General features: G+C 46.9%; 1 protein-coding gene across 2 annotated transcripts; it reads left to right on the top strand.

The window, feature by feature from the left end:
* The first annotated feature begins 458 nt into the window (after nucleotides 1-458).
* LOC135379053 (uncharacterized) lies at nucleotides 459-23,451 on the top strand. Of its 2 annotated transcripts, none has more exons than XM_064612305.1 (5): nucleotides 459-597; nucleotides 10,820-10,983; nucleotides 13,309-13,382; nucleotides 15,551-15,637; nucleotides 21,406-23,451. In XM_064612305.1, the coding sequence occupies exons 1-5, from the start codon at nucleotides 460-462 to the stop codon at nucleotides 21,618-21,620; spliced, it is 678 nt and encodes a 225-aa protein (XP_064468375.1). In that variant the 5' UTR covers nucleotide 459; the 3' UTR covers nucleotides 21,621-23,451. The 2 variants fall into 2 exon arrangements, with proteins under 2 accessions (XP_064468375.1, XP_064468374.1); XM_064612304.1 differs by lacking the exon at nucleotides 459-597 and adding an exon at nucleotides 2,816-3,592.
* The last annotated feature ends 4,476 nt before the right edge of the window (nucleotides 23,452-27,927 follow it).

The following is a 27,927-nucleotide window of genomic DNA, read 5'->3' as shown; positions in this document are numbered from 1 at the left end:
TTTAGGTCATTAGTCACTTGATGGTTGAGCAACATATTGCCAAGAACGTCCGCCGGCCCATAGATGATACAAGTGAAAACAGCATGTCTATTGCCCGAATAGTTTTTTAATGAAAAATCTGTATCGCGTAAAAAAAGACACCCTGTATATGTTGTTTTTGCAGTTCGGTACTACTGCCATGCGAACATCTTCTAGTATAGGGTGTTTAACTACCAGATGACTAATTACCTGAAATTCCGGTATTATTAAGGAATTTCGGGCAAAACCGAGATAGCATGCTATCTCGGTTTTGCAGGAAATTCTCTGTTCCCGAAAATCTGCCCGATGTTTGCCTAAAAGTCTGTCAGTCTGCAGATTGGGCGCCGTTGAGCGCCGTTCCATGTTTTAAAAAATCCGGAAACACGGCCGTGGGTTAAAATATCCTTCCCGGGCGATCCCGGGCGATCGAACTCAGTCGCGATGAATACCTTCAGTTACGTGTATCATTATGTGGGGTACTTCATTGCGACACATGTGGTTCATGAGCACGGCCCGCCAACAAGTTTCCATTACCCTGAGAGCTTTCCGGAACTACAAAACTACCAGGACGCTTGGGCTGTAAGTATTTCGACAATCGTATGTTCTACGAGCGCTTTAGGTGACACCAGTATATATGACGACTAATGAGACTATTAATGAGAATGAATGACTATGACTATATATATATATATATACTATATATGAAGAATGACTATTAATGAGAAACCAGGATCATCCATTTTATATAATCAATTAGAAATCGGATTTCCAGGCATATGCCTTCTCGTCGTGAGACGTACAGATGCTGCATTTCCATGTTCTATGCACGATTCAGGTCGAAGGGGACCCATTAGTACCCTAGTGTTATGCCTTTGTGTGTGTGTGTGATTAGTGTCGTTTATAAAATAAGTGCCGAAAAGTGCCGAAGCGGGTAGTTTACCTGCTGCTTCCTGTTCCTATACAAGCCCATGGAATGTCACGGTTACATTTTTAGTCGAGGTATGACGGGAGACTGGGTTTGCTAATTTGTTTAATCTCCACACCGCGTCGCTCGTATACGCTTAGTAAACAACACAATGCGGAAGAGGATTCTGCTATTCTTGACCTTTTAGGAACATGATTGTCAGCCCGGGCGCATTGACTCTGGCTGTTAGCGCCGCCTGTCTACCAGCCAACCTTTCAATTCGCACTGAGTTGCATCGTGTAGCAGCACGGAACGCTCTTGGGGAACTCGATGTGGATCGGATTCAATCCACATTCAAAGTGCGGTGTGATGGGGGTGTTATACCGCTACATTTTGGGCCCAACCCGTTTAATGATATTAGTTTTACTTCACATCCACATTCAGGCATTTCTTTAAAGCAGCACTTAGCATTGTACATGGTAGATACGAAGAAAATCCACAAGCTGTTTATTTATTTTTCGTTTTTTTCTTTTTTTTTTGGGAATAGCAAGTTGACACCCTGTCTGGCTGACCTTTCCCTCGTTCCTCTTCTTTCTTATCATTAAACATATCCCCACCACCACCATCCCCGAATTGTGAAACAGCCCGAAAAAGCGTGTCTGACGAGGGCATCACCCTAGCCGACAGAGGCTTATCTGGTACCTGTGGTGATGGTGAAACGGCCCGTCGTTGCCATTTGGGCGTCTGACATACCTGGCCGATGGGGTTTTACTTCGCCGATAATCCTGGCGGTTACCGTCGTACAGGGAGCATTCCAACGAAGAGTACTGAAGGACGCTCGCATGTTTTCTGTTAGTGGTGTCCTCTCTTGGACGACCCAAGCCACAGAGCACGAGGGTTAGTACGGTGCTTCCTCTCCTGTACCACCATCATATGTCCCCTCCCTCTTCCACCCCCCCCTGTTTTCCCTCCCCTGGGTGCACCGAGCCGGTACTTAGAGCAGGCTGACCGCACCTTCCCCCTACATCACCCTCCCCCCCCATACCTGGCCTGGCGGACATCTTTCCTAGCCGATCGCATCAGTGTGATGAATAATTAACTAAAATCCGATAATTAACTTATTAGCCAGCGAGTTCTAGGAGAAACTGAGCTGGTAGGATGAAGGACCGCCGGCGAGGAATGTTAGACACGCAAACGGCATATCTGAAGCTCTGATAGATGTTTAATAAAAAAAATCGGCGGCATCTAAAAAAAAGACACCCTGTATCAATTAGCCACGCATTAGGCTGATTTATAGAGACTGCACGCAGTTATTTACGTGACAACTAAGTTTAGCTGCGTTGGTGCATACGTACAATCGAACAAACCGTTCCAAACCACTTTAACGTTCCAGACAACTTTGTGTAGTTGCCGACTGCCCGCCTCTCAAGGCATACACCACGGTTTTATGCTACGTTCACACTACATCATGGAAAGCCGCGAAAGCGGGGAACCCATTCACCGCTTTTACGGCATTCGCGACCCTCGCGTTCACGCTGTGTTCCGAACGCCGAGAATGCCGGCGCTGTGGCACCACCGTGCTCCACTACAAAAACTGATCCGTGTCATTCTTCGAACTGTACTCAAGGTCCACACGTGTAATACGTAAAATGTCGTTGTGATACATCAGAATAACAATTGTTAAATACGTATTTATTGCGTTTAATACAGCAACCTGTAAAGCGATGCATGCTTCGACGAGCAGAGGATGTGCATCTACACGTGTCTCAACACAGTCGACACACTTACTCTCTCGTCTTCTTTTAGCAGCTGCTATGGTGCGGTCTTCATATCTACGTTTCCGCTCCTCTTGCGTTTCCTGTCGAAACAACAATGAGCGCTACCCTAGAGCCTTAATTATAATTTCGTAGACCAGGGTACGCATCCGCCATGATTGTTCTCTACGCTGCTGTTCTCCCGCCCCAGCATTCTCGCTCGCAGAGCGCGCTGATTGGTCCAGACTCGCGTCTTTCCCGGCACTCCCGTCAAAAGTAGAAGCAATGTCTACTCTCGCGCTGCGGCTTTCGGCACCTCCATGGCGTCCGCTGGATTCACGGATTGCTGTGTGAACGTGACAAGTTCACCGGCATCTCCGTCGTTCGCGACATTCGGGGCGTTCACTGACGTCATGTGAACTTAGCATTACTCCGGAGTGACAGTATAATCAACATTGTTTTATGTGGGCGCCAACAACAATCGCTGTGAGTCATCGATGTCCCAGTGTGCAAGCCACCTTGAGGTGCCACCTGCACGTTATGGAGTGGGCTTATTACAATGCATATTAAGGGTCAGGTAATGAGTTACTGGTTTAATCGCCTACGTACCTGGAAGTCGTTGCGCCACGCAATCAGTCAGTCGGGATTTCATCGGTAAATCAGTTGTGATTCTTTCTGATTATTCTATGATAGTACACGTATAATACCACGCCGGCGGCCCAATCGACACTCGTCTCTTCGTTCCCGTCCAGACGTAACGCGTTAACGTAAAGTCGCGATGAATATCTTCAGTTACGTGTATCATTATGTGGGGTACTTCATTGTGACACATATGTTTCATGAGCACGGCCCGCCAACAAGTTTCAATTACCCTGAGAGCTTTCCGGAACTACAAAACTACCAGGACGCTTGGGCTGTAAGTATTTCGACAATCGTATGTTCTACGAGTGCTTTAGGTGACACCAGTATATATGACGACTAATGAGACTATTAATGACTATTAATGAGAATGAATGACTATGACTATATATATACTATATATGAAGAATGACTATTAATGATAAACCGGGATCATCCATTTTATATAAGCAATTAGAAATCGGATTTCCAGGCATATGCCTTCTCGTCGTGAGACGTACAGATGCTGCATTTCAATGTTCTATGCACGATTCAGGTCGAAGGGGACCTATTAGTACCCTAGTGTTATGCCTTTGTGTGTGTGTGTGTGTGTGTGTGTGATTAGTGTCGTTTATAAAATACGTGCCGAAAAGTGCCGAAGCGGTAGTTTACCTGCTGCTTCCTGTTCCTACACAAGCCTATGGAATGTCACGGTTACATTTTTAGTCGAGGTATGACGGGAGACTGCGTTTGCTAATTTGTTTAATCTCCACACCGCGTCACTCGTATACGCTTAGTAAACAACACAATGCGGAAGAGGATTCTGCTATTCTTGACCTTTTAGGAACATGTTTGTCAGCCCGGGCGCATTGACTCGGGGCTGTTAGCGCCGACTGTCTACCAGCCAACCTTTCAATTCGGACTGAGTTGCATCGTGTAGCAGCACGGAACGCTCTTGGGGAACTCGATGTGGATCGGATTCAATCCACATTCAAAGTGCCGTGTGATGGGGGTGTTATACCGCTACATTTTGGGCCAAACCCGTTTAATGATATTAGTTTTACTTCACATCCAAATTCAGGCATTTCTTTAAAGCAGCACTTAGCATTGTACATGGTAGATACGAAGAAAATCCACAGGCTGTTTATTCCCTGTTTATTTTTTACCTGTGAAGCGGCAACAAAAGGAGACGGAGTCTACACGGAGTAATTGATGATCGAGACGTTCTACGTTGCAGCTAATCTGACCTATTGTTGCTAACTCAGTCTGTGCACACCGCTCTCATCTGTCGACGAAATCACTCGTTCGTAGTGACTTCGCAGAAATTCTAATTACGATTGTCGGCAATATGTAACGGACTTCCAGGCACCACATAGTACTGCGAGACTTCTGGGAAAATGGCATGACTAAGTAATCGAATTTTGTAATGCAATTAATGTCACTCGTAATGCATTATCGAGTATACGAAAGTAATGAGTCGTGCAATGCATTCCCTGAATTGCGGGACACCTACTCTTAAAGTTGGCTTAACCTGCGAACTCGATGCCCTCCATTGAAGCTATACATTTCGTCTGCTTTCCATAAAATATCCATTAATACTGAGGGTTTGAAAAAAGTGTCCACATCACGGCGTGACGGCAGAAGGTTCCTGGATTGTCAACAAGTAAATTGGTTTCTCGAGACTTTCACACTTTTTTTCCTGAGAGAATTATTTTCGCCGTGTTGGCTTCATGGCAGAATACATTGGCGTGTCTTAATCCTTTAATTACGTCAAAACCAGGGCTCCCCAAAAAGTGTCCACATTGGACATGAAAGACTGGCCTGTCTTGTGCGCTCTGCAACTTTATGCGCAGTTGCAGGAGATCCTAATTTTTTTCACACCACGAAAAAAGTACACGATAGGCCTACGATGGCTTTCAGAGTATTTCTAACCAAATTCTTCGCATTGTGTTGTTGCGTTGCTGGTTTCGTGGTATAGTGAGCGCGTTGTGGGTTTGCGTTCTTAGGTTCAATCCTTGGTGTAGTACTTTCTTTTTAATACACAAATCATATAGTATTCTTTATTTCATTTATTATACCTGAAGTACCTTATAAGCGCTACATCAGGGGATTTGTAGAAGCTCGCACAGCTTAACAAAAGCACTGTAAGAAAGAGTATATGAGCAACATTCGATGACAAGGCACTCCCTTATCGGATGGGGCACTGTATAGGTGAATATAAGAACTATTCTGTTGAGCCTAATGCGGGTTCAACTTCTTCAATTATGTTCTGGTTCAATTTAAATACATTGTGAACACGGCTAGAAACAAAAAGTGTGACAGTCCTAAATATGAAGAACCCGAAAGAAAAAAATCATATTGCATTACGAAATTAATGTAGGTCCGTCCAACCTATGGGAGATAGTGGAAATGTCTTGCAGAAGACGCGGGTCATGAACGTTACGTCTCGCTCACAAAGCTGTTCGTACAGTTCTGGACAAAAGTGTTGGGAACGCCTTTCGCGAACACATTCCAGCGATACCGACACTGCCGCGGTGTGTTCGCAACCGGCGCACTCACTCCAGTGCCCAATACTCGGCCATCCCTCTGAATGGGTGAACTCGCCCGCTTCCACCAGTTATTAGCGTGTCCCCACACCGGGGAGAAAATGCACGGCTCTCGTGTTCCGTATACGTTTTGTCCAGCACCCTACAAGCAATCATACGTGTACTTTCTGAGAGAGCGGCCTGTTCATAAATAACGGTTTACTGATCCCATGGCATGGTGGTTAGGATGGTCGCTTTCCACGCGGAGATAGTGTGTTCGTATCCTACCACCGGCTGCGCTGTCTGGGGTTTTCCCAACAGCTCCTGAAGAATGTCGGCACCGCTCCCCCTGAAGTCAGCCCGAGACGCCTAGTAACCCTGATCCCTTCTGTTTCCTGCTGTCATCTCTCCATCTTTCCATAGCCACTGTTACTTCGCGGTGCTAACACGGAATTAAAAATAAATAAATAACAAATTTAGTGCAAGTGAAAGTGCGCATATGCAGTCCGTTTGCGGCACCTGACTCATTGGGCATATCCGGCTCAATTTGTACTGCTATTTCTTGCGTCATAATTAACAGCTATTCTCGTTAGCCAACCCATGATGAGACTGTGGTCCTGCTCCGTTCCACGCGGTACGCTATCGTGTCATGTTGCGCGAAGTATTCTTCTTCTTCGTTGTCTTAATTATTCGGCGATTTCCGGCAATATCGTGAGCGCGCACGCTAACGACTGCGGTTTTCCCTGCGTTTTACGGCGGGGTTTTCAGGCAGATGTCGGTACAGTTCTCCTTGAAGTCTGCTCAGAACGCATACTAACACCCTGTACCACCCTGCTTCCTGATGTCCTCTGTAGATGTTTGTGCATAGCAAGAGTTAACAGAGAACTAAAAAAGAAGAAGCGCTTTAAAGAGAACCTGAAGCGACAATGAAAACCTTTTCCAATTATTAGGACTTCCACCTACTCAGCGAATCTGGTGTAGGGTTTTAAAGGAGTTTCATAACGTAAAAGCGCTAAAAACAGAACAAACACAAGATACGCACAACATCGAGCGCCACTTTCAACAACTTGAACGACATGCCATAAGAAGTGGTTTATGAGTTTCCGTTGAGTTATGGGAAGAGCTATGTAGGGCGAACGGGAAGAAGTCTGAAAAGATGCTTCAAAGAACATAAGAATTGTAAAAACAGTAATACAAGGTAACTTGTTTATACACACAAAGGAGTGCGAACAGAACGGCAGCGAACAGAACGCACGTCTACGAAATTTCGTTAGGAAACCGCAAAACTCGATGAAACCGAAATGGGCGATTGACTGTATGCATTGGGATTCTTTAAGAGTTGCGATGGTGTCTATCTCCCAGCCCAGAGCTTTGGTGCCGTGAATGTCGTCATATTTTTATATTTTGCAGTTGAGAGATAGGGATTCCCCGTGACGTCAGACAGGCTGTCAATTCGCCTACTTGGCTGGAATGAAAGGCGAGCCGCTGCGGCACGGCGATAATTCGAGGACCTACAGGGTTCGCAACATAATCTTTTGGCTTTCTAATGGAGATAAAACAAATCAAAACAGTATGGGGAAACTAAAGTACATATTAGAGGGCGTATTATTCACCAAAATTTTATAACGATACAGCCACTTCCTTCGTTTCTGTGCGGATCGTCGAAATTAAGAAAGAAAGAGAAAAACGCCGCTGGAACGGCACGGCTGCCTGTGTCGCCATCTGACGGAAGGAGCTGAGACACAGGTATAGCCGAGTGGAAACACAGATATAGGTGTCTTTTTATTTCCAAGTTTTATCCGCAGAGAAACGGGCCAAGTGGCAGTTATAAAATTTTGGTGTATAATACGTCAACAAGGTGAGGCGTTGGGCGTGTTGGAACATACTTGTAGTAGAGCAGCGCCGGAACGTTGCATCTCCCCACAACTTTCTTGAGATTGTGTTACACTGTGTGCATGCGGTTGTTGTGCCTTATATGCACAGAGTGTCACACAATCTCAAGAAACATCCCGGTTGCGTTCTCTGCGCCGGAAAAGATTGGAAAATTGTGCATGATCACGGGCGGCATCAGAAATACTAAGCAGTGTAGCATAAAAGAGTATGCGGAACGCAAAACTAATGTGATCTATGACATCCCGCTGTCACGTGGAAAATCATACATTGGACAAACGGGTCGATGCCTTAGTGTAAGGCTGAGAGAACACGCTGCCTCCTTGGAAGTAACCCCATTAGGCCACTTGGCCGTCCACTGCAGTTAGTGTGGTTGCACTACACAACTTCATAACACAGTGGTCAAGGGGCGTTCAGCGGATCAGCGCACAAGAGAGTTTGTAGAAGCCTTTCAAATAAGAAAACGGGGGTCATTATGCGTCAGCCAGGCATCCGTGACGTTGTTTGATAAGGAGGTAATGTTCCTGGAGAAGCGGGACAAAGGAATTTGATGTGTAGACTGTAATGTGACAGTGGATGATTACAACGGAGGTAATCATAAAAGGAAAGTGTTTCGGTGTCAATAAATTAAAATCGATGAAAGCTCCGTGTGCGACTGTGTGTCCTCTGCTGTTTCTTCCTTTTGTCCTCGTCTTGCCCCGGCACTGTTTTTTTTTATGGATCTCCCATAGAGGGCTCTGTTCTAGCTGGGCGAGCGAAACCAATCAAATTTCAAACCAATTGGAACTCCAGTTATGTCTTTGCCACTCATTGGACTAAAACCCATATAGAACCTACTGCCCCTCCCCCCATTACAAATGACTGGCAACCTCGGGTTCACTCATTGGCCCCATACTAGCTAACCTACTACATCCAAACTGTTATACCAAATGGTCCAGATGCACTCAGCAGGGTCCCTCATTGAAAAGAAGTAGCCATCTCGGATCTGCCACTGAGGTTTACAGCTGTGGTTTCGTGAGAGGATATCACACACCAATATATGCAGGAGGTAACAATCTGGGTATTTATTGCACGCTAGGACTAGTCTTGTTGACTAGAATTGTTCAGAACAATGCGCCTTACAATGGACATTTCGAAACGAAAACAACACAACAGATTTTTATAAAAATCTTTGAACTGTCTGGCGCAAGGTGATGACACGTTAGAAGGGGGTCACATAAACATACATATCTATCGCTTTACTGCCGCCCACCTTGTAGCTTGGATTTGAGAGTTCAGTAAATTCACAACCGTCCTGCACGGGCCGCTTGTCCTTTCTCATAATTCAGCTGGTGCACGGGTGGGGAGACAGTACACTACGCCGTAACACAGCAGTTCCCGACACAAACTCAATTATGTTAAAATTTTATAGCGTCAACTGTGCAGTGGAGAGTTTCCCAAGATCGCGTCATCATCGTCGGCATTCGTATGTCCGCACAAAGCTCTTATCACGTGTGCACTGAGCGCTGAGAGTGACGCGGAGAATCCTGTCAGTTTACAATCGCTATGGATGGAACGTGAGATAAAAAACAAAACCACGTCGATTTTACAGCATCAGCTGTATAGTGCAGACACCGCCGAGATCGCGCCATCGTCTTCGTCTACATGCGGTGGGTAACAAGGAAAAGCGCACCGATTTAATACCGCTATGGAGGGTATCACCGGATTTTTAGTATATAGCTGGAAGCGTACGCGATAAGAGCCCGAAAACGCGAGAACCCATTCACGCTCTTTAAAACCCTGTGTGCGGCGCTCCTGCCACCCCTAGGATGGGTCGGCCCAAGTCTATGAAAACATCCAAACAAGTGGCCGCAGCGCACGCCAAGCGCCGAAAGAAAGAGATAGGGAGCGCAAGCGTAGTGCGGCCGGAGTTGCCATTTACCCGCGTGCCGGACTACTTGCTGGACCACTTGAAGTCGCCCTTCCTGGAGACGACGTTGGAGAAATTTCTGCCGTGCACACCTCCCGCAGTGCCCGTGGATGTGCTGTGCGACTTCTCGCCTTGCGCCGCGCCGGAACGCGTCCGCGACTTTGTCATCCATGTACTCGCACCCTACCGCCCCGCAAGCTTCTCGTCGTCGGGGACTTCAACATTGTCGTTTCACCGTCAAAATAGACCGCTTTCCCAAGTGATATGTCAGAGCAACTAAGCCTTACGATGTGAACCGACATCCGCCAATCCACAACTAGACGTGGCTCATGCACAGATTTGGTATTCCAGAGCAGTCCCCTCGTTGAGGACATCACTAACCAGCCATTTCTGCGACCACAAATCGATACTGATCGCGTCTAAATAAATTTGCCTACACATTTTCATCCGGCCTCGTTTCACCACACACCCAGCTGCGGCTGAGTTTCGCGTTACACCTGTCGTAACCTCCCTGTAATTTCTTACAGTATTTGAAAAACCAAACGAACACTTCGTTCACAGAGCGCACAAGTGACGGGGTCAACGCCGACGGAAACTGGAATTCAAACAGATGCTGGGGTGATGTCGATGCATCGTGTCACCATGACGATGAGAGGATCATGAGAGCATCAAAGTTTCGGTTTCAAACCGAAGTGAAGACAGCTCGCGCGATGTAGAATCCACGAACTATCATTGCCACAATCATTTTATATGTTATCCAGCTGCGGCTGTGAACTTTAATTCATGTATTTTCTGCTATTTAATTGAAGGACCAATTTGACCCATAATATCCAATTGAATGTCCCAATGGAATGCATGAAACCAAATGGACTTTCCAGTTGTTGCTCAAGTACCAACTGGACATTCCAATTGGAAGTGAGGGAACCAGCATGTTTTGGTATTGGACCTGTTGGGTCGCCCATGTACCAATTAAAAATTTCTACAGGACGAATTTATTTGTTTTCACCTGGGTTTGGCTATACAGACATTTTCATTTTCAAGTGTACAACTGGACATTGTGAGGTAGTAAATAGTGTAGATAAATTAATGTGTCCTTCCCTGTGTGCTTCATCAGGTCACATGTACCATAACCCCCAATTCACAGAAAGCGTGTTTTAGTGTCTGTAACAGTTTTGCTTCATCTCGTATATGTATACTGCAGTTCCTGAACAACACAGCGCGCATGGCGCTTCTCTACCGGACGTTTAGAACAGAGGAAAATTGCCCAGGGGGTTCCAGATGCGCGTGGATGAAGCGAGTGGAAGCCAATGAGAGTGAGAAAACGTTTTTGGGAGAAGTTTCATTCTACTGCAATGATAGACGGCGGTAAGATTGCATTGATTTCTTATCCAGCATATTCGAGGCATTGCTTCCTTACCCGCTTACTCATTGAGGGTGAGGAGACTCAGATCCGTTATTTAGCGGCGTAACACGGCGCACCCATCGTTAGACAGTTTAGCCCCGTTAGGCAGTTTGTTCTGCCCTTTGCCCTGCCCAACGAAATGCCGGACGTATAGTCACCTTGCGCCGAGCGCGGCTTCACGTCTAGCGCGTGTGTATTGCCTTGAGTACGGAATACTAAAGCTAGCACGCACTACCGTGTTCCACTGCGTGCGGAACTTCAGTGGAATAATTCGTTGGCTGATTACAGAGGAAACAATTGTGTGCGAGAACTTCGAAAGCAAGACGCAAGGGCCCGCAAGGGGGCAACCAGTCACCGCGTCCTGCGCATGCGTCTTGAGGCGCCCCTTCTCTGTGCGTTCCAAGTCGACGAGTTCCAACAAGGTCTCTGTAAACGCGGAGCGCATGGAATGCGTAAGAAAAAAAAAGAAAAAGGTGCAAGATGTGGGCACGGGGCGGTCGCCACCGGAGTTCAATCCGCTCGATCGTTCAATCAGTGCCTAATATCTGGCACTGGATCTTCCATGGATATGCCGAGCATCTGCAGGCTACTTCCTTTCAAACATTCAAAGCGATATCCTGCAGACCTACCCGGGACATCCTGTTTTTACCTGGGACATCCGTTCCTGGCTGCAGGTAAAACCGAAACGGTAATGTCGTTATGGTGTCGCATGGATGTCCCAGGATATTTAGGTCGTTCACGACGTTGTAGGGATGTCATAGGGATATTGCTGGGTTACTGGGGAAGGGAGGAAACGACAGGAACTATCTATCTACCAATCTATATACCAATATCTACCAGCGGCATGGCCGAGTGGGCTAAGGCGTCCGCTCGTTGGTGGTAACCAAGGTCGTGCTGAAGACTGGGAGGTGGTGGGTTCGAATCCTACCGCCGGCTGTGCTGTCTGAGGTTTTCCCTGGGTTTTCCGAAGACTTTCCAGACGACTGTCGGCACAGTTCCCCCTGAAGTCGGCCCAGGACGCATACTAACCCCCCTGTCCCCCACTCCTTCCTGCTATCCTCTCTCCGTCTGTCCATATCTGTACGTCGCTCATAGCCACAGTTGCTTCGCGGCGCTAACACCCAATCAAAAAAAAAAACCAATATCTACAATCTACCAATAGAACAGAATGGCTCCAGAGGGAGAAGGCAAACTTGCTCCGGAAGTGCTCCCAATCCGCCATTGGAATTCAACATGAGATGCGCGCACTGCGGCGGCATTTCTTTTCTGAGGTTTTCTCAATCACACTTTCCTTGGGAGCGTCGTTTGGTTGCGTCGAATGGTTGCTCTATTTTACAGTGACTGTATTTTGAGGTTATGTGCTGTACCTTACAGTGATTTTTCTGGACATTTCTTTCTTTCTTTTTTGCTGTCACTTGCCAATGTCATTGATGAACGTCTTTAGTGGACCCATCACTAGCCTCTGCTAAGGGACCACTCAGTTTTTGCGACTTTTTACCTTGAAGAAAAGACCAAATCAAATCAAATCAAATCATGGGGATATTGCTGCGTTACTGGGGAAGGGAGGAAACGACAGGAACGCGAAGCGCAGACCGCATACCGAAGACCAGGGAGCATACCACGTACCATTAGACCCAATACGGACCATACGGACAGGACCACATACCAGGCACATACATACTTTCAGACATACAGAACAGAACATACAGAGATATATGCTAGACCACATAGAAACCTCCGAACCATACCACGTAACGCAGGGATTCCTGCCAAAATCTCCCGATTCTGGCGGAGCAGTCGGCGTCGCTCCATAGAGCGACATTTTCTCCAAGGGCGCGCGAAAACTGCCAGTGGAAGACTCGCACTCTGCTCCCAATCTACCAATAGAACAGAATGGCTCCAGAGAGAGCAGCCAAACTTGCTCCGGAAGTGCTCTTAATCCGCCATTGGAATTCAACATGAGATACGCGCACTGCGGCGGCATTCCTTTTCTCAGGGTTCCTCGATCACACTTTCTTAGGGAGCGTTGTTTCATCGTTTTGTTCAGAGATTGGATCCCTGGATGGCCTCAAAATTCACCGTATGCCCTTGTCACGTATAACAGCCAAACTATACCACTCTCCCGTGGAATTGTCGATACTGTGTGGTCAGTGGTTCACGAGGAATGAAATGACACAGCACTTAAGCATCACACGTGCTCTGGAATCAATGAATACTGAAATCGTGCTCTTCGTCAAGATTTAGCCACGACACTGCTGTTGCTCATGGAGTTTGTTTATTTTTTTCAGGAGTATGAACCTTACCCTTCAGGCCATGACATTGGAGGGCTACAACGTTTCGACATTCTTCAGTCTTACAAAGCGTAAGTGTCGACGCTTGCCTTTCTTTATTGTCGCTGATATTCGTTGTAAAGAAAAACAGAAAGAGGTCTCAAACATTTCCTGTTTCCGACCCATTATGAGAGCAGGTGACTAGTTCATGGCTCGCACTAAAACTTTCTCTGCACCAAATATTTTACAAAAAAAAAAAAAAAAGAGAGAAGCACTCTAACATAGCTGCCTGCATTTGCACTCGACACGCGCCGCTGGAAGCAACGAGAAGGAAGCGGAAAAATGTCACTGGTGATGCCATTGTTGACTAAAAGCAGACCGTACATTAATCGAGGTCACCATTATCCTTTGGTGTGGGCTGTTATTAGAAGCATCAAGAGCACCTGCAGTGCACAGAAGAGTGCACGGAAGTGTTACGCGGTTTTACGTTTGTTGCAACCGATAAACAAAAAAAAACACTTCCTTTGTTCCTTTACTGTACATGCTAAACTAACATAAAAGCAGACAACTATACTTCCTCTATGGGGGGGTCATGATGCGGCTTGGGAACTTGAAAGAGGAAAAACAACACTCTCCGCTGAGGTCACTTCCCGAGCTTTTTGCAGGATATTACACGCTCTTGAGTATAGCACGTGTGAATCCTCTTTCCTTTTTGTGTGACATGCTTTTCCGAAGTGACGTCTATGAAAATAAAGTACAGGTGGCAGTTCGACATGAAGTCAAAACTTGGAGTTGGGCGCAAGCTGCGCCCTCATGTTGACAAAGTGTGATCCAGTAGCAAACACATTTCAATGCTTAGGACTGGTCAGTCGTTCCTTTCTTTCTTTCTTTATTGAGGATGTGGAACAGCATACATAGCTTGAAGGGATATGCCAAAAACCAGCTGATGGCTGCATTCAACATAGGCGGTGAAGTCCTGCCGGCATGATTATCACTGGTTCATCTAGCTGGAGTGTGTTTTTTTTCTTTCTCTTAGTTTTTAGCACGGCTCATCAGCCGGTCAGTGTCAACTAATGCGAAATTCGTGTGGTCATTTCGTGGCGGCCTTCTTGCCAGATCCCGAGCAATCACGTTCGCTTAGTCAAAGCGAAGCAATCTCGTATGTCTGTGTAGCGCATTAGGAGAGCCAGGAATTTGCCAGCGATCGCGTTTTTCGCCCGATCTCGAAATGGTCGAGCACTGGCTTGCCCCACTACATCCGGTGACGCCATATCCACGCTACAACGGTGGCAACTGCTCTCACATGGTTTAGCAGACAATGATGGTGGGCGACCGCGGTGCCCCTACCGTGATCCAAGTGATTATAAAACAGCTATATTTCTGGCACTCCTGTTCCGTTGGCAACGGTCACGTGATCAAGCTCCTTCGCAGACCTAGCAGTTTCCGAGTGCCAGGCCGTTTTGCCTTGAAATGACCACCGGAATTCGCTGTAAGACTTCACGTCAGTATTGGGTGCTACGGCTCACGCACTGAAATAAAACAAAGTTTGTAGCATCTGGAAAATAAATGGGGGAGGTGGCTATGGCACTATAGCTTATATTTTTGAAAGGTCTCAGGGTGGTGGAACTTAGGAAGCACAGCCGTAAACCAATCGACCAGCTACATCGTATTTAGTTCAATGCGACACGAGCGGCTAGTTCCGGGCATCAGCAGGACTGCGTACTGTCGCTGGCGACCGTTAAATTAATTCCGCGATAAGTATGAATTTGTAGAATAGCTTACGGCACATGGTACAATTTAGTAGGCCAGATAGTCGTTTCGCTAAAAAACAAGTGGTGTGGCTGATTGCGCTTTTTGTGCTCCTGTAAGTCAAAGTAACCTGACAGAATTATACATATATACAAACGTACGGAAGGCCCCGCTAGCTTTCACACGGCTGTTTGTTATGCATATATTTTTTGGAATGATGGCCCGGTGGTTTACCTTACATTTGAGAAATGAATCAGAGAAATTGAGCTGTAGCGCCTGGTGTTAGTTGTTGGCTCCAGGAATGAGGTCGATACGATGGGATTCCAGGGAAGGACCTCGCCCCCCTTCCCAAAGAGATGGGTAATATGGCCGTCATTTTTCTCGTTATACTATAAGTACCAAAACACCACTCGTACTAGAAGTGTCCCGAGTTTTGCCAAATCTAGCATTTCAGGGAAGCTGCAACCTGAATAATACACGCACGGATCTTGTATTTCGCTCGTTCTTCCAGAACCCGGAGCTGCTAAAACATATCATCCGGTTGTGTACCAGGAACCCGGCAAATGCGCAATCATCAGACGTCCCCACAAAGATACTGGTAAGCTTTTTCTAGCTTCACAGATATTGAACGAGCCGCGTTCCTGTGGCAAGCGACCACATTTATTGATTAGTCTTCGTGAGCATGCTTTGAACCATCTCTCCTTCTAGTCATGCTCCATTTTTCCAACTTGAAACTCCCTGCAGTAGATAACATGTCCGCCCTCTTGTCCTCAAGGACCGTGTCACACTAAGTTGGAAAGGCCTCCGGACATCACATCCTATCATTGCGTTCCACGCCGAGACTGGGAGGTGATACTGGTTCGAATCCCGCCACCGACTGTGCTGTCTGAGGTTTTCCCAGGCCTTTCCAGCAGACTTTCGAGACGCTCGCGCGCACTATTCCCCCGTTAAGTCAGCACGGGACGCAAGTGCATGCCCACCTGTGTTCCCAATGATGTTTGTCGTTAATCTGTCTCACTCTTCCCCCCTTTCACATTTTATCAGTTTCTCCTTTATTTCCTAATTCTTTTCTTTTTGTTTTGTTTCGTAATTCTTGTCTTTTGTTTTGTTTTTTATATTTTTGTGGAGTAGCAAGCCTATATACCGTTTGGCTGACCTTCCTTCCATTTTTCTTTGTTCTAATAATATACCCCTCTTGTCCCCAACACGTCGCTATGTCCTCAATAATTGTAAACATGTAGACGCCACTCATAGGAATAGTTGCTTCGGGACGCTCACATGAAGGAAAGAACACGTCCCTGCGTTCCTGCCCCTCATCACAAGAAAAGAAGAGCGTGCTTGTGGCAACTGGACGTAATGAACTAAGGGAGGCCAGCCATAGAGACAGCCATAATAACAGACACGAACAACCGTTCGAACACAGATGTTGACTATGCCGACTAGGTCGTGGTTCCAGTACTACTGACGTTTCATCAGAAGGACCCGCGGCCGAAGGCTAGCCTCCCAAATCTCCTTCCAGGAAGATGACCAGGTTTGCGGATAAGCGGAGCGACTTTATGGCTGACATTGTTCGCCGCATCAAGCATGGCGAACGTCTCTATTATTCCCCTCCCAAGTCGCGCATGGTACCGGCAGACAACTTTTCTCATGTCGACAGAGGTTGCGCCATTGGCAAAGGAAACAAAAGTGCTTCTTTAAAGGAAGCACAGAATCTTCAGAGCATAGACTTCAATTATGTTGAGCTAATCTGTCGAAGAGGGATTGTCCCGTTTGACAAGTGTATCGCAAACCGTAACTGGTCCACAGGACCAGTGTATGCACTGCCACATGTTTAGAGTTAGTTAGCAGTGTCTTGTTACATTTTTACCCGCAGCTAGTACTTTTGCCCAAACACTGTGGCTAAGCATAAGCACCCCGATGCTTATCTCCGCGATCGTCTTAAGCCTTAAGGATGAGCAGTGTTTTATACGTGATCTCGCATGTTTAGAGTTGTTTAGCAGTGCCTTTCTTGTTGCCATTTTTCCCAGCTGCTCGTATTTTGTGGTTGCTCAAGGGCACCATGTGGTCTGATGCCTTGCAATTAGCTTGCAACCTGCTTCTGCAACTGTCGTGCTCAACAATGCCCAGTCGCCCGTACTGGAGTGATTTCTTCAAGATTGTGTGGTTATTTTCAAATAATTATTTGTCTCTGTCTGCGCTCTTCCTATTTAGGAACTTTTTTCTACAACCCGAGTTTTACATTAAAAATCCACGAGTAGTGTTGCATTGATTCAGATTATGCAACATTTTAAAATGAGCAATTTTAGAGAAATTTTAAAGTGCAATACTTGCCGTGGATTTTCTGTGTAAATCATGGGTTGAATACTTACTACTCGCGAATTATTAGGCCTGGGGTGTTAGCTGAAGCACTCCGTATATTAATAACCAAAATGAATCAACGGAGCTGTGATGCAACTCCCCACTGTTCGCCGACTCCAATAACTCGTGAATTTAACCTGCACGCGCAAAGTACTGCGAAAAATTGCCAGCTGATGTGTAGCAAGTATTATGATATTGTGAAGTACACACAAGTTCTTGCTCACACTGTGTCTACTTGGCTGATGCGCATCCATTATGTCCACTATATTAATCGCCTTGATCGGCTTCGCTCGCGGTCTCAATCTTTTCGTCGACCTTCCAAGCATTAGACAATCAAACCCATCTCATCTCAACACAAACCTTATTGCGAGATGATGAATGGGCAGTTTCATCACCAGGGCGATACTCTACCTTATCGGTGGTGACATTCGCTCCCCAGCCATGCTGAGCAGAGTTGATCCAGCACTCGCTTTCCGCATGCCTCAACGTAACTCTCTTCAAGATGCCGCAATAGTTCATCGAATGCGCCTCGATGTGGCTTTTAGAGCGCAGTGGTGTTACCGCTTGAGACAAGTTGACTCTTCCCAATGCAGTCACTGCAGTTCTGTACAAGATCTAGAGCACATACTTCTCCATTGCCCACGTTACTAACCTTCAAGAACCGTACTCTCCGGATCCTTTAACGAGCTAGACCCCCTTTATATCACAAAATTGCTTGGTCCCTGGGCACATGTCCAGCCCACCAGCGCTCTGCCCTCAAAGCTCTCTTCACCTTTCTGGATATCATACGATATCGATGCATGTTGTGAAGGGGCTGTTGTTTCATTCGCGATCTGGTCCCGTTTCTGCTTCACAATATGAACGATCAATCGTCAAACACCATGCCGTTATTAATGAGTTAGCATTACCGCCCTCACTACGAAAGAATCGCGGCGTGCTGCAGGCACGACGCGCATACGCGGTGAGTGGTGAGGAAAGGAGGGAAGGAGAGGGCGCTTCGGCACAGCAGTGCAGCTGCAGTGGTCCAGAGGTTGAGACGTGTCTGCTTGGCGCGCCATAGGATATTGTCACGAAGCGAAATGGGCCGGCGAGTCGTCGAATAAACAGCAAACAGTTTATTAAACTACTTGTAGCAAAAGCACAAGAGTAATAGCTCTCTGAACACAACTGAGTCCAAAGAATGAATGCTCCAGCTTGGAGCGCACAAGCATTTAAGCGTCGCGCCGAAAAGTCTAGAAACAGCACGTGCGTTTGCCAGAGAGCAGGCGATGTGTCTGGAAGCTTCTTGCTTCTTCTTCAGCATGCGCCTGGATGAGATGTACCGTTTCGTGCCTGCCCTGGAAGTTTCGCGATGATGATTCGTGGCAATATGAAAGCTGTGCGGACGAGCAGCGGCGACAGATGGCGCAGGTTGCCAGACGGCGACGCTCAGCTGAATCAAAGGAAACCCGAAAGGCTCCTTTGACTGCGGGTGCTGTTTTGCGTTAGCGTTCTGTGGTGTCGTTTGCATGGGCGGTGTCACGGAGGGGGCAAGGGTGGCGTTGCCCCCTGGCTTTCAGAAACGTAGGGTTTCAGAGTCAAGAGAGTGCAGTTGCGGGGGAGTTGAAATGCCACTGCCCCACACATTCTGTCCTGCCTCCCCCTCACGGAAAAAAAAAATCCTGGCGGCGCTCCTGGTCATGTCAGGTGTTGTGTAGCGTTTTGAAGTGGGGTTCCCAAAGGGTTTCCAAATTCTAATGATAAAACATTTCCATTGGATCCACCCCTGGATTGATTTTTTATATGCCACCAATGATTTTTTATATGCCTTATCAGCTGACGAGTGCACTTTTTCATAACAAGCCACAATTTAATTTTAACGAAGCTGGCTCAAACAAGCTTTACTTTCTTGAAATGAACTTCAATAAACCCAGCCCGACCTCTAATTACGCGATGTGGGCCACATACAGGTCAGATTTCAATTCAGAATTTGTAGATGCACAGTTCACTTGGACCAGTCTAACTGGTCACACACCTGGGTCATCCGAGAAGTGCACTTTGAGTATGGTACTGCCGATATGGTTTAAAAGGCACGGTTCAGTTTGAGCTATTTCGAGAAGGGAGAGCCGTGAACGGGTAGTTTCAATAACAAGCCGGAGCCTTGCGCTTCTCAAAGGAGAAATGATGGGGACCTTACTATGGTACAGAGGGTCCATGTAATACCTCGGTGCATTGGGCCCCCTGTGGCGCTGGTGGTGATGAAAGGGCCCGCTGTTGTCTTCCTCACATAGGTGGGCAACGGCACGACTGACGTCCTGAGGAATGTGCGTCCTGGGCCGATTTCTAAGGGAACTATGCAGACATGTGTCCTTCCCCTTGACATACATTGTGAGCTTGTCAGCAATTCGCTGCAGACGATTTGAAAGACAGTTTTTTTGTGGTTGTGTGTGGCTGCCCGTGCGGCTGACTGTGGCTCGAGCTACGGCCACCGAAAGCAAGATCATGATTGGTGGACGAATAACTGTGACGTCACGTCCGTTCTGTTTCTGGGTGGGCTACTAACAGTACTGGCACATAGGAGTATCCACTATTCATACAATGACCGGTGTCTTCAGTGACTGGCCGGGAACAGCGGTGACAGGGTCAACCTTCTGCGGACCGCACTACGCTCCCTGCTGCACGTGGGAAGTTTTGTGTTTTGGGTTAGGGATAGTCACGTCTGTCAAACAAGCGAAAAAAAAAAACAGTTTCGTTATTCCTTTAAAGAGACGGCCCCATCCGGAAATCCATCTAAGAAACCTATACATTAAGAAACCAAACCAAAAAAGGAGGAATACAAGAATACATTATGTTTGTCATCGGTCAACAATATACCTGTCTTTTTTTGTAGTTCTCAAAGTGCTTGGATATTACATAAGCCAATTTAGTGAGCCATATCTGGCCACGTGTAATATAATGTATCTCCGAAAATACTTCCGTTTTTTGTATTGCGCGTTAGCGCTGCAAAGCAACTGTGGCTATGAGTGGCGTACAGATGTGGACAGACGGAAAGAGGACAGCTGGAAGGAGTGGGGGACGGGGGGCGTACGGGTCCGACTTTTGGGGGAACTGTGCTGGCTTTCGTGTGTAAAGTCTTCAGAAAACCCAGGGAAAACCTCAAACGGCACAGCCCGCGATAGGATTCGAACCCACCACCTCCCAGTCTACAGCATGACCTTGGCTACCACCAACGAGCGGACGCCTTAGCCAACTCGGCCATGCCGCTGGAGAAAATACTGTTTCTCCGTACGATCGGGGAGTAAGAGGAAACCTCATTTCTAGCTTTGGGAGGCATGGCATTATGGACTGCCAATCAATAGACGCGACTAACTGCACTGATGTCGTTTTCTCACCAGAGCTTCTGGGGGACTGTCTTGGAGCATGGGACCGAGAACATAGAGGAGCATTCTTCCTAGGCTACAGTGACATACTCTTGAGTGATAAGAACTTATGCAGCGTTGCTGCTTCATTCGAAAAATTGGCGAAGCGCGTTTTGTTGGCTGAGGCAGACTACAATCGGGATTGAAACCGATGATTATTGAACGTAGCGCCTCCATGGGCGTAACACGTCTACCGTTCGAAGAGCATTGGACCCGATGGTGCCCTTGAAGGTTGACACGCACATCGGGGAGCTATGTGCATGTTCAAAGACAATTGAATCCAGTTTAATCCAGTCTCAGTTCAAATCCAGTTCTATCCGAATTGAAGGCTACATATGTAAAAGGGTAGTAAAATTCAAGAAAAAACAAAAATATTGTCAAGTCCTTATTAGGCCGGTCAGAGTCGGCCGAGATGCAAACTCCAACGAGCTCGAATCTCGCGCAGGTTCCTAGCGATGGCGATGGGTTCCCGTTCTGCCTCACAATATTGCTTTTTAGACCGTAGTAGGCACTTTTAATCAGGTCTGTCATGTGGTCATGTCTGTCGTGGTGTTCATTCGTTCGTTGCGAATGGACGATAAATGTTCACTTTTTTGTTTTTTCTTTACAGAAATGCAATATGCGTGCGATCTGTGGGTGTCTCTAAGCACACTTGAAAAGAACAAGCACACTGCGCCGAAGCGATGCATCATTATGTACGATTACCTATGTGGAACAACAAAGCACAAGATGTTCGGAGAGGATTGTATCAATAAGACGAGAGAAAATGGTGAAATAACGAGCTCAACGGAGCCAACAGGAGCAACCACCGCTACATCTGCCTAAGGTGGAGACCAGGGTGACCAATGTCATTTCGGATGAATCAGCGCTTCAGTCGCGAGCGAGGCATTTAAAAATATTCAACTATTGTCATAAAAATTACTTTAGTCCATGTCAACAACCTGTATGTGGATATGTATCTGTGCACGAGGCCCTTATTAGGATTTGCGAATTTTTAGTGCTTTTGAATTCAGAATGTTCCTGTAGCAAACCGATGCACCAGGTCACTGCAGCCGAGATGAGCGAACTACATCTATCTGCAAATACAAACCTTGTACCTTTTTGTACTCTTTTTGCAATCTTCCTTTTGTACTCTTTTATCATCAGCGGCTGGAACTGTGTTCTTTACACTTTTCTTTGCTCTCTCACTGCACATCTCTTTGCATTTGCATTACTTTTCCCCACAGCAACACGCTTTCACAGCTTTTAAGCTCGCTGGGGTCATCTAGCTTTTTAGTCAGAACCGCCGGCCTTCCGCGTGTATTTTGTTCTGGCACTTAATGCAACAGTTAGCACTTGGCGAATAATTTGCTTTGCTCCCGCGTGTCTCTAGGACATTGTGGAATCCGTATAAGAGAGACTGATCACAAAACTACACTCCCTGTGTGCTGGAACGAGGTCTATGGTAAAGGAGAAATTGGAAATTAGATTAAAGGTTAAAAACATGCACAACGATCGTCTTTCAGCTACACGACAGTACTTCCATCTAGCGCTAAATATCAGACACATATATCGTGTTCGTTGTACGGCGGTCATTCGAGACGGTGAAAAAAATAATTATTAAACCAACTATAGGCTCATATAAATGTAACTCGTGTTTTCTAAAGGGCTATCAAAATTATCATTTCGATATTTATTTATTTTGTGTTTGTTTACAGAACACTCTCACATCACAAGCTCACAGTTCTCTTTTTGGCAAGATAGGTCCACATGGCTAGCGTTACTCACGCAGTGGAAAATAATACTTCGTAACTTTCAAACAAATTACTGACACTTGGCCTTTTTTGGAAAGTTCAGCAAAGCTTTTGATTTACTCAACCATAGCGTACTCTTAAGTAAGATTTCCTGTTACGGTATACGAGGTACACCATTGCATTAGCGTTATCTTATAGATAGAGTGAAAACCATATGAGTGCATATTTGGTGCATATGTCCTGGGATTACCATGCGCAGTTCTTGCGTAATACGTTATCTGACGTCGCAGGACTGATGTTTTGTTGCCAACTTACGTTACAAAAATCTGTCAAGTTCATTATCTATAGTAGTATCTTCTATTCACACTTGTACTATTGCAATTTAGTTTGGGATAGTACAAGTGCTACACTAACCTCAATACAAAAAAAAAGTTATTCGTTCCGGTAGTTAAAGAAGTTATTCGCCACCTTGACAGCGACTTTCTTCCCCTAAAGAAATTACGTTATACGAGTGACATGTTTATTTCTTATGTCGCAATCTGAATCAAAGTCTGACCGCATCATCTGGCAAGTGGAATACCCCGATATTCTTAACTGAATACAGAACGCAAATTTTGCCTTACTATGTTACACGTATTTTGAATAGCTATCTGTAAAATGAGTTACCATTATGTATTATATCCAGAAGTGCTGCAAAAAAAAAAAAAAAATGTACGAGTGTCATATTAGGTGCAGCGTTTTGAGTTCAGCATTGTAGGGCCTGATCTTGTGACCTTACCCGAGAACTGCGCTTTTCTTTTCGTTTCTCTAGTTCAACCCTTGTATAAGCGGGCACCAATATTGTCAATCTAGTTTAACCAGCTTTTTGTTTGTACTTCCTTTTTCCTTGGAAAATAAAACCAAGAAAAATATTGCACGCTCGATATGGGAGCATTGTGTATGTAAGCAACGGAGAGCAACGTCGAACCCAGAGTTTGGTTTTAGGTTGCGCAGCCAAAGTATACTCTCTGGTTAGACGACAAACACAACTTCATCTTTGAAACAACCTCATTATAAGCTCTCTGTTGCCATTAGAGAGTTTTAGCAAACCACGTTCACCCGCAGGGTAGGTCACCGTCGGCACGGCCACACAACTGCGCATGTCCAGAAGACGTCAACCGCACGGTATCTCTCCGGAATACGCTCCCTCCCCGCCATTACCAGACACACTTACAATTGGAAAGTCTCATCATGGCTGTGTCGTCTGCTAGACCACCCGAAAGCGCTTTACGACAACCGGTGGTCTTTATATTCCCCGTGGCATAGAATCCCTAGAGTCTCCAGCGAACTGACTTATATTGCAGCCCCGAGCAGCACAGAGCGCCGGGTCGGAGTCGGGGCCCCGTCGGGGCGACCGGCACCCCGCTGGGGAATATCGGCTACCGCAAGCCGCCACGACCCCATCTCGTTCCCGGCACATGTGGGAAAGGGGGTGTAGAGGGTAATACCTTCCGCCGATATAATCCCAGAAGGTATCCGGTGCTGCGCACGTCGACTGGGAGCCCACCGGCGGCCGATGCTCTCCCTGTTGCTCCTCGTCCCCTCCCTGTCCTTCTCCTGCTTCATCATGCTATAGCGCGCATGCGCGACTTTTGTTTTCATCTCCTCTTGAATGGCGGCGTTTCTGCGTTTCGTTGGCGGCGTTTCTGAACTGTGAAACTCGAAGAATCCTCCTTCAGCAAAGGTTTGTTCATGATCTTGAGTTTTCTAGCACCACAGTACGATGTGCGGTGCTTGACTTATTGAAGGGAAGTGATATATGCTTGCTAATAAGCGTCAGAAGTGAGGTAATACGAAGCGTCATATCAGAACATTAAACTGGCGTGACAGATGGCAATCAACGGTTGCTGACCGCTTCTTAGTCGCTTGTTTCCAGTGTTAATGACCCCGAATTGGTTGAAATTGGACCGCAGCCCGTTGAAATCTTTATCAGTGGTGCTGCATTCCCACGCAGTAGGTGGACCTGCCTACGTCCTTAGTGGTGTACTCAATACTGCTCTCCCAGCAGGATGTCAAGATGGGCACGATACCGTTCTGTTCGCACGGAGATGGAGCATATTCTCCGACAAGTGGAGCGTGCAGAAGCTACGGCCAATGATGTGAATGTTCCGGAAGGAACTGAACATGCTGCTAACATCTCCACATTTGAGGAATCAACTGTAACAGCTCAAGGTGACTGCACGGAGCTGGCAAGCAGCAGGTATACCTGGTGGGTTTCTCTTCCACCTGTAACTTTCTCATTTTTTCACATTTTATTTTCCCAAGTATCTGTGAGTCTTTTGCCCATCAAGGCATGGAACACTCTCGGACATTAAAATCTTTGTTGCCGGTCGTGGTGTTCAAATATTTGTACGTCGACCCATGTATTTTCTTCCAGGTCGAACTTTTGTCACGCATGGGTGGAAACTCTGTGCAAGAAACTGTACGTCTGATCATGAACCGGGTGATGAGGAACACAGTAGCACTGGAGTACAGCCTGAAAGGAGCGCAGCAAAAAAGAACTTTTCGTCTTTGCGACTCTACTCTTGCGTTGTTGGTAAATATCATACAAGCTTGTTCTTCTTTCTTTCCAGAAAGTGCATCTGCCTACCATTCCGGGTACGTTCCATACTTCTTTCCTTCAGGATGTGTTGCTCAAGAGGTACCAGACAGCCACCGAGCAACAAATTGATGGGAGAATTGGACGCTACTTGGCTGGAGCTCCTGACCGGGATGGTGGACGTGAAGCTCGCAAAAGAAAATCGGGGACGGCGGCCGAAGAACAACATTGAATGGTTTTAGTAGCGTTGGGCCACGCAATAAATCAGAACACGCCTACATCTACCTTTTACACGGTTTGTCATGAGCATTATTATTGGATAGCTATGGATAGTGCATCACTATCCAATGCCAATATGCCAGCAGCATAGCGCGGCATGCCTTGCCACTGAAGGGGAACGAACCAGGCACAGGAGTCCACCTGCCAAGGTCTGAGCAAACAAATACATAAAACATTAATTTAAAAATATAAATACAATAAATGTCACCCCAGAACCACGACGGAATCAATACCGAAATCGTAATGGGGACACGTCGGGCGTCGGTACCGGGAGCCAATATTGGGCCGGTGCGGGTGTGATGTTGCACTCCCGGAGCGCTCCCGGTACTGAACCCCGGGGAAACCCCGTTTGGGAACCAATGCTCCGCCGACGTCGGACCGGTGGGTTGTGCTGCTCGGGGCAGCAGTACACATTGTTTCGGGCGTGCAAGAACGAGACAGCGACTTAACCGAGACTATCTGGTCTCCCGGTAGCCTAATTTCGAAGATCTAAGGAAAATCTTTCCGGATCAGCACCGCACGCGGAACTGTCCCGATGACGTTTTTACCGGCCGCGCATTCACAGACACGGCCCACACCGGGGGCGGAACGCGTTATCAAGGTGCCCTTCTCTAGCATATGAAGGACCGGCTCCCCTTTGCCTCCCTCCACCGCTCCACCGGTTACGCAGATTTGAAGCCAGACCAGATTTTCGAAGATCTAAGAAAAGATCAGCCCAGCACAGCAGCGCCCGTTTTAGCAGCCCGTTTTAGGTGCCGCGCATTCCATGACACGGCTCACCCGGGGTGGACCGCGTTATCAAAGGCGGCCTCTCCGGTATATGAGGGACCGGCCCCGATTTGCCTCCCTCCAAGAATACACTTTTTGTGCAGACGTTTGTGATGCAACAACAACTTTATTTTGACTTTGGAGAGTGGGGAGGTTCATCGCCCGAGGCGATACTCTACCCCATTGCTTGTGGGGGTATGGAGAACAAAATAACGAGCCCCTTCACAATAACGATCCGATGGTGTCCAGAAATGTCAAAAGAGCTTCGAGCGCAGAACGTTGCTGGGCTGGATTGGGCCAGGGACCAAGCAATTTCGATAGGGGGAAGGCGCGAGAGTCCTGCTGACTAAGAGACTCGGAGAGTGCGGTTCGTGAAGGTTGGTAGTGGGGGCAATAAAGAAGAATGTGCTCCGGATCTTCAAGACCACCACAGTGGCAGCAGGTGGGAGAGTCAACTTGTCTCAAGCGTTAACGCCATTGAGCTGCAAAGGCCACATCGAGGCGCATTCGGGGGATTAATGCAGCATCTTGACGAGAAGTGTTTCGCGGCATGCGGAAAGCGAGCGTTGGATCAACTCTGCTCAACGTAGATGGGGGAGAATGTCGATTGTCCATTGGCGGGAAGCCAGGTGTCTCACGAGGCGTCGCAGAATGGAACAGCGGTCTCCTCTCAGCATAACAATACTGGTCCGTTTCCGGTACGACAGCACCCGTTCACGGTCAGGAAAAAGCATAACGGTTCTTTGAAAACCCTTTTCGATGGTGAAAATGTGAACTGTCGTAGCTGTCGTAGAATTTCTTCTTCCTCCTCTAAAAAAAAAAAAATAGCATGGACATCGTCAGGCGTCGGACAGCGAGCGCGTCTCCAGCTCACTGCGTTCCAATTCACTCCGTTGTTCACTCCGGTTTGCTAAAAGAATTCGTACTGGCGTTCCCTGCGGACACCATCGGTTCGTGTTCACCATCTTCATTAACGATCGGGCCAGATCCGGTTTGCTAAAACTCTCTATTGAACGCATAATAGCTGTGTCGGTAGAGCAGTGGAGAACACTAATATACAGGAAGTTTCCTGCAGTAGTTTGAGACCAACATTTGCCGGTATTGACTTTTTTTAGAATACAATAGAATAGAAGTAGGAAGGCTTAATAATAATTTACGTCGCCAGACAACTGAGATCATGAGCGACGCCACAACGGTCGGTTTCTGGATTGCTTTTGCCAACTTTAGGGTTCTTTATCGTGCGACGAAAGCTCACCACAAGGCTCCACGTATTTAACGTCCCTCGCGGAAGACACGCAACTTGTAACCTGTCACCACGCTTTTGGTGTCCTCGGCCGGGTTCGAACCCCCGCTCTCGGGATCAGCAGGCGAATACGCTACCGAGTGAGCCACCGAGGCGGGTAGAAGTATAGGAAGGCAAACAATCGCAACGTAGGTAGCACTGGTGCGACCAGGTGTTGCACGACGCTTGATGTGTGAAAGTACAGAGTGATTTAAAACATTACTTCAGCACGTCTGCCCTTCAAGTAGTTCGCTATGGCACAGAGCGCACGTTGATGGTGCTGCGTTGTCCAGTTCTCGTTCTCTCCAATTCGTCCTTCGCTTAAAACCGCGAGACTGGGAAACAAAGAACGAGAAAAGGTCTCAAACGTAGCTGAAAAGTTCATACTCAACTACACAACCATATAAAGAGTTCAAGCGAGTGAGACAGAAGGGTAAGGAAGACGTAAGAACGTCCCCTAAACCAACGGTAAGGTTAGGGAAGTCTTGCTGA

This window comes from Ornithodoros turicata, chromosome 1 (genome assembly GCF_037126465.1).
Source record: "Ornithodoros turicata isolate Travis chromosome 1, ASM3712646v1, whole genome shotgun sequence".
NCBI lineage: Eukaryota > Metazoa > Arthropoda > Arachnida > Ixodida > Argasidae > Ornithodoros > Ornithodoros turicata.
Note: the sequence above shows the minus strand (reverse complement) of the source record. Positions and strands in the feature narration are given on the sequence as shown.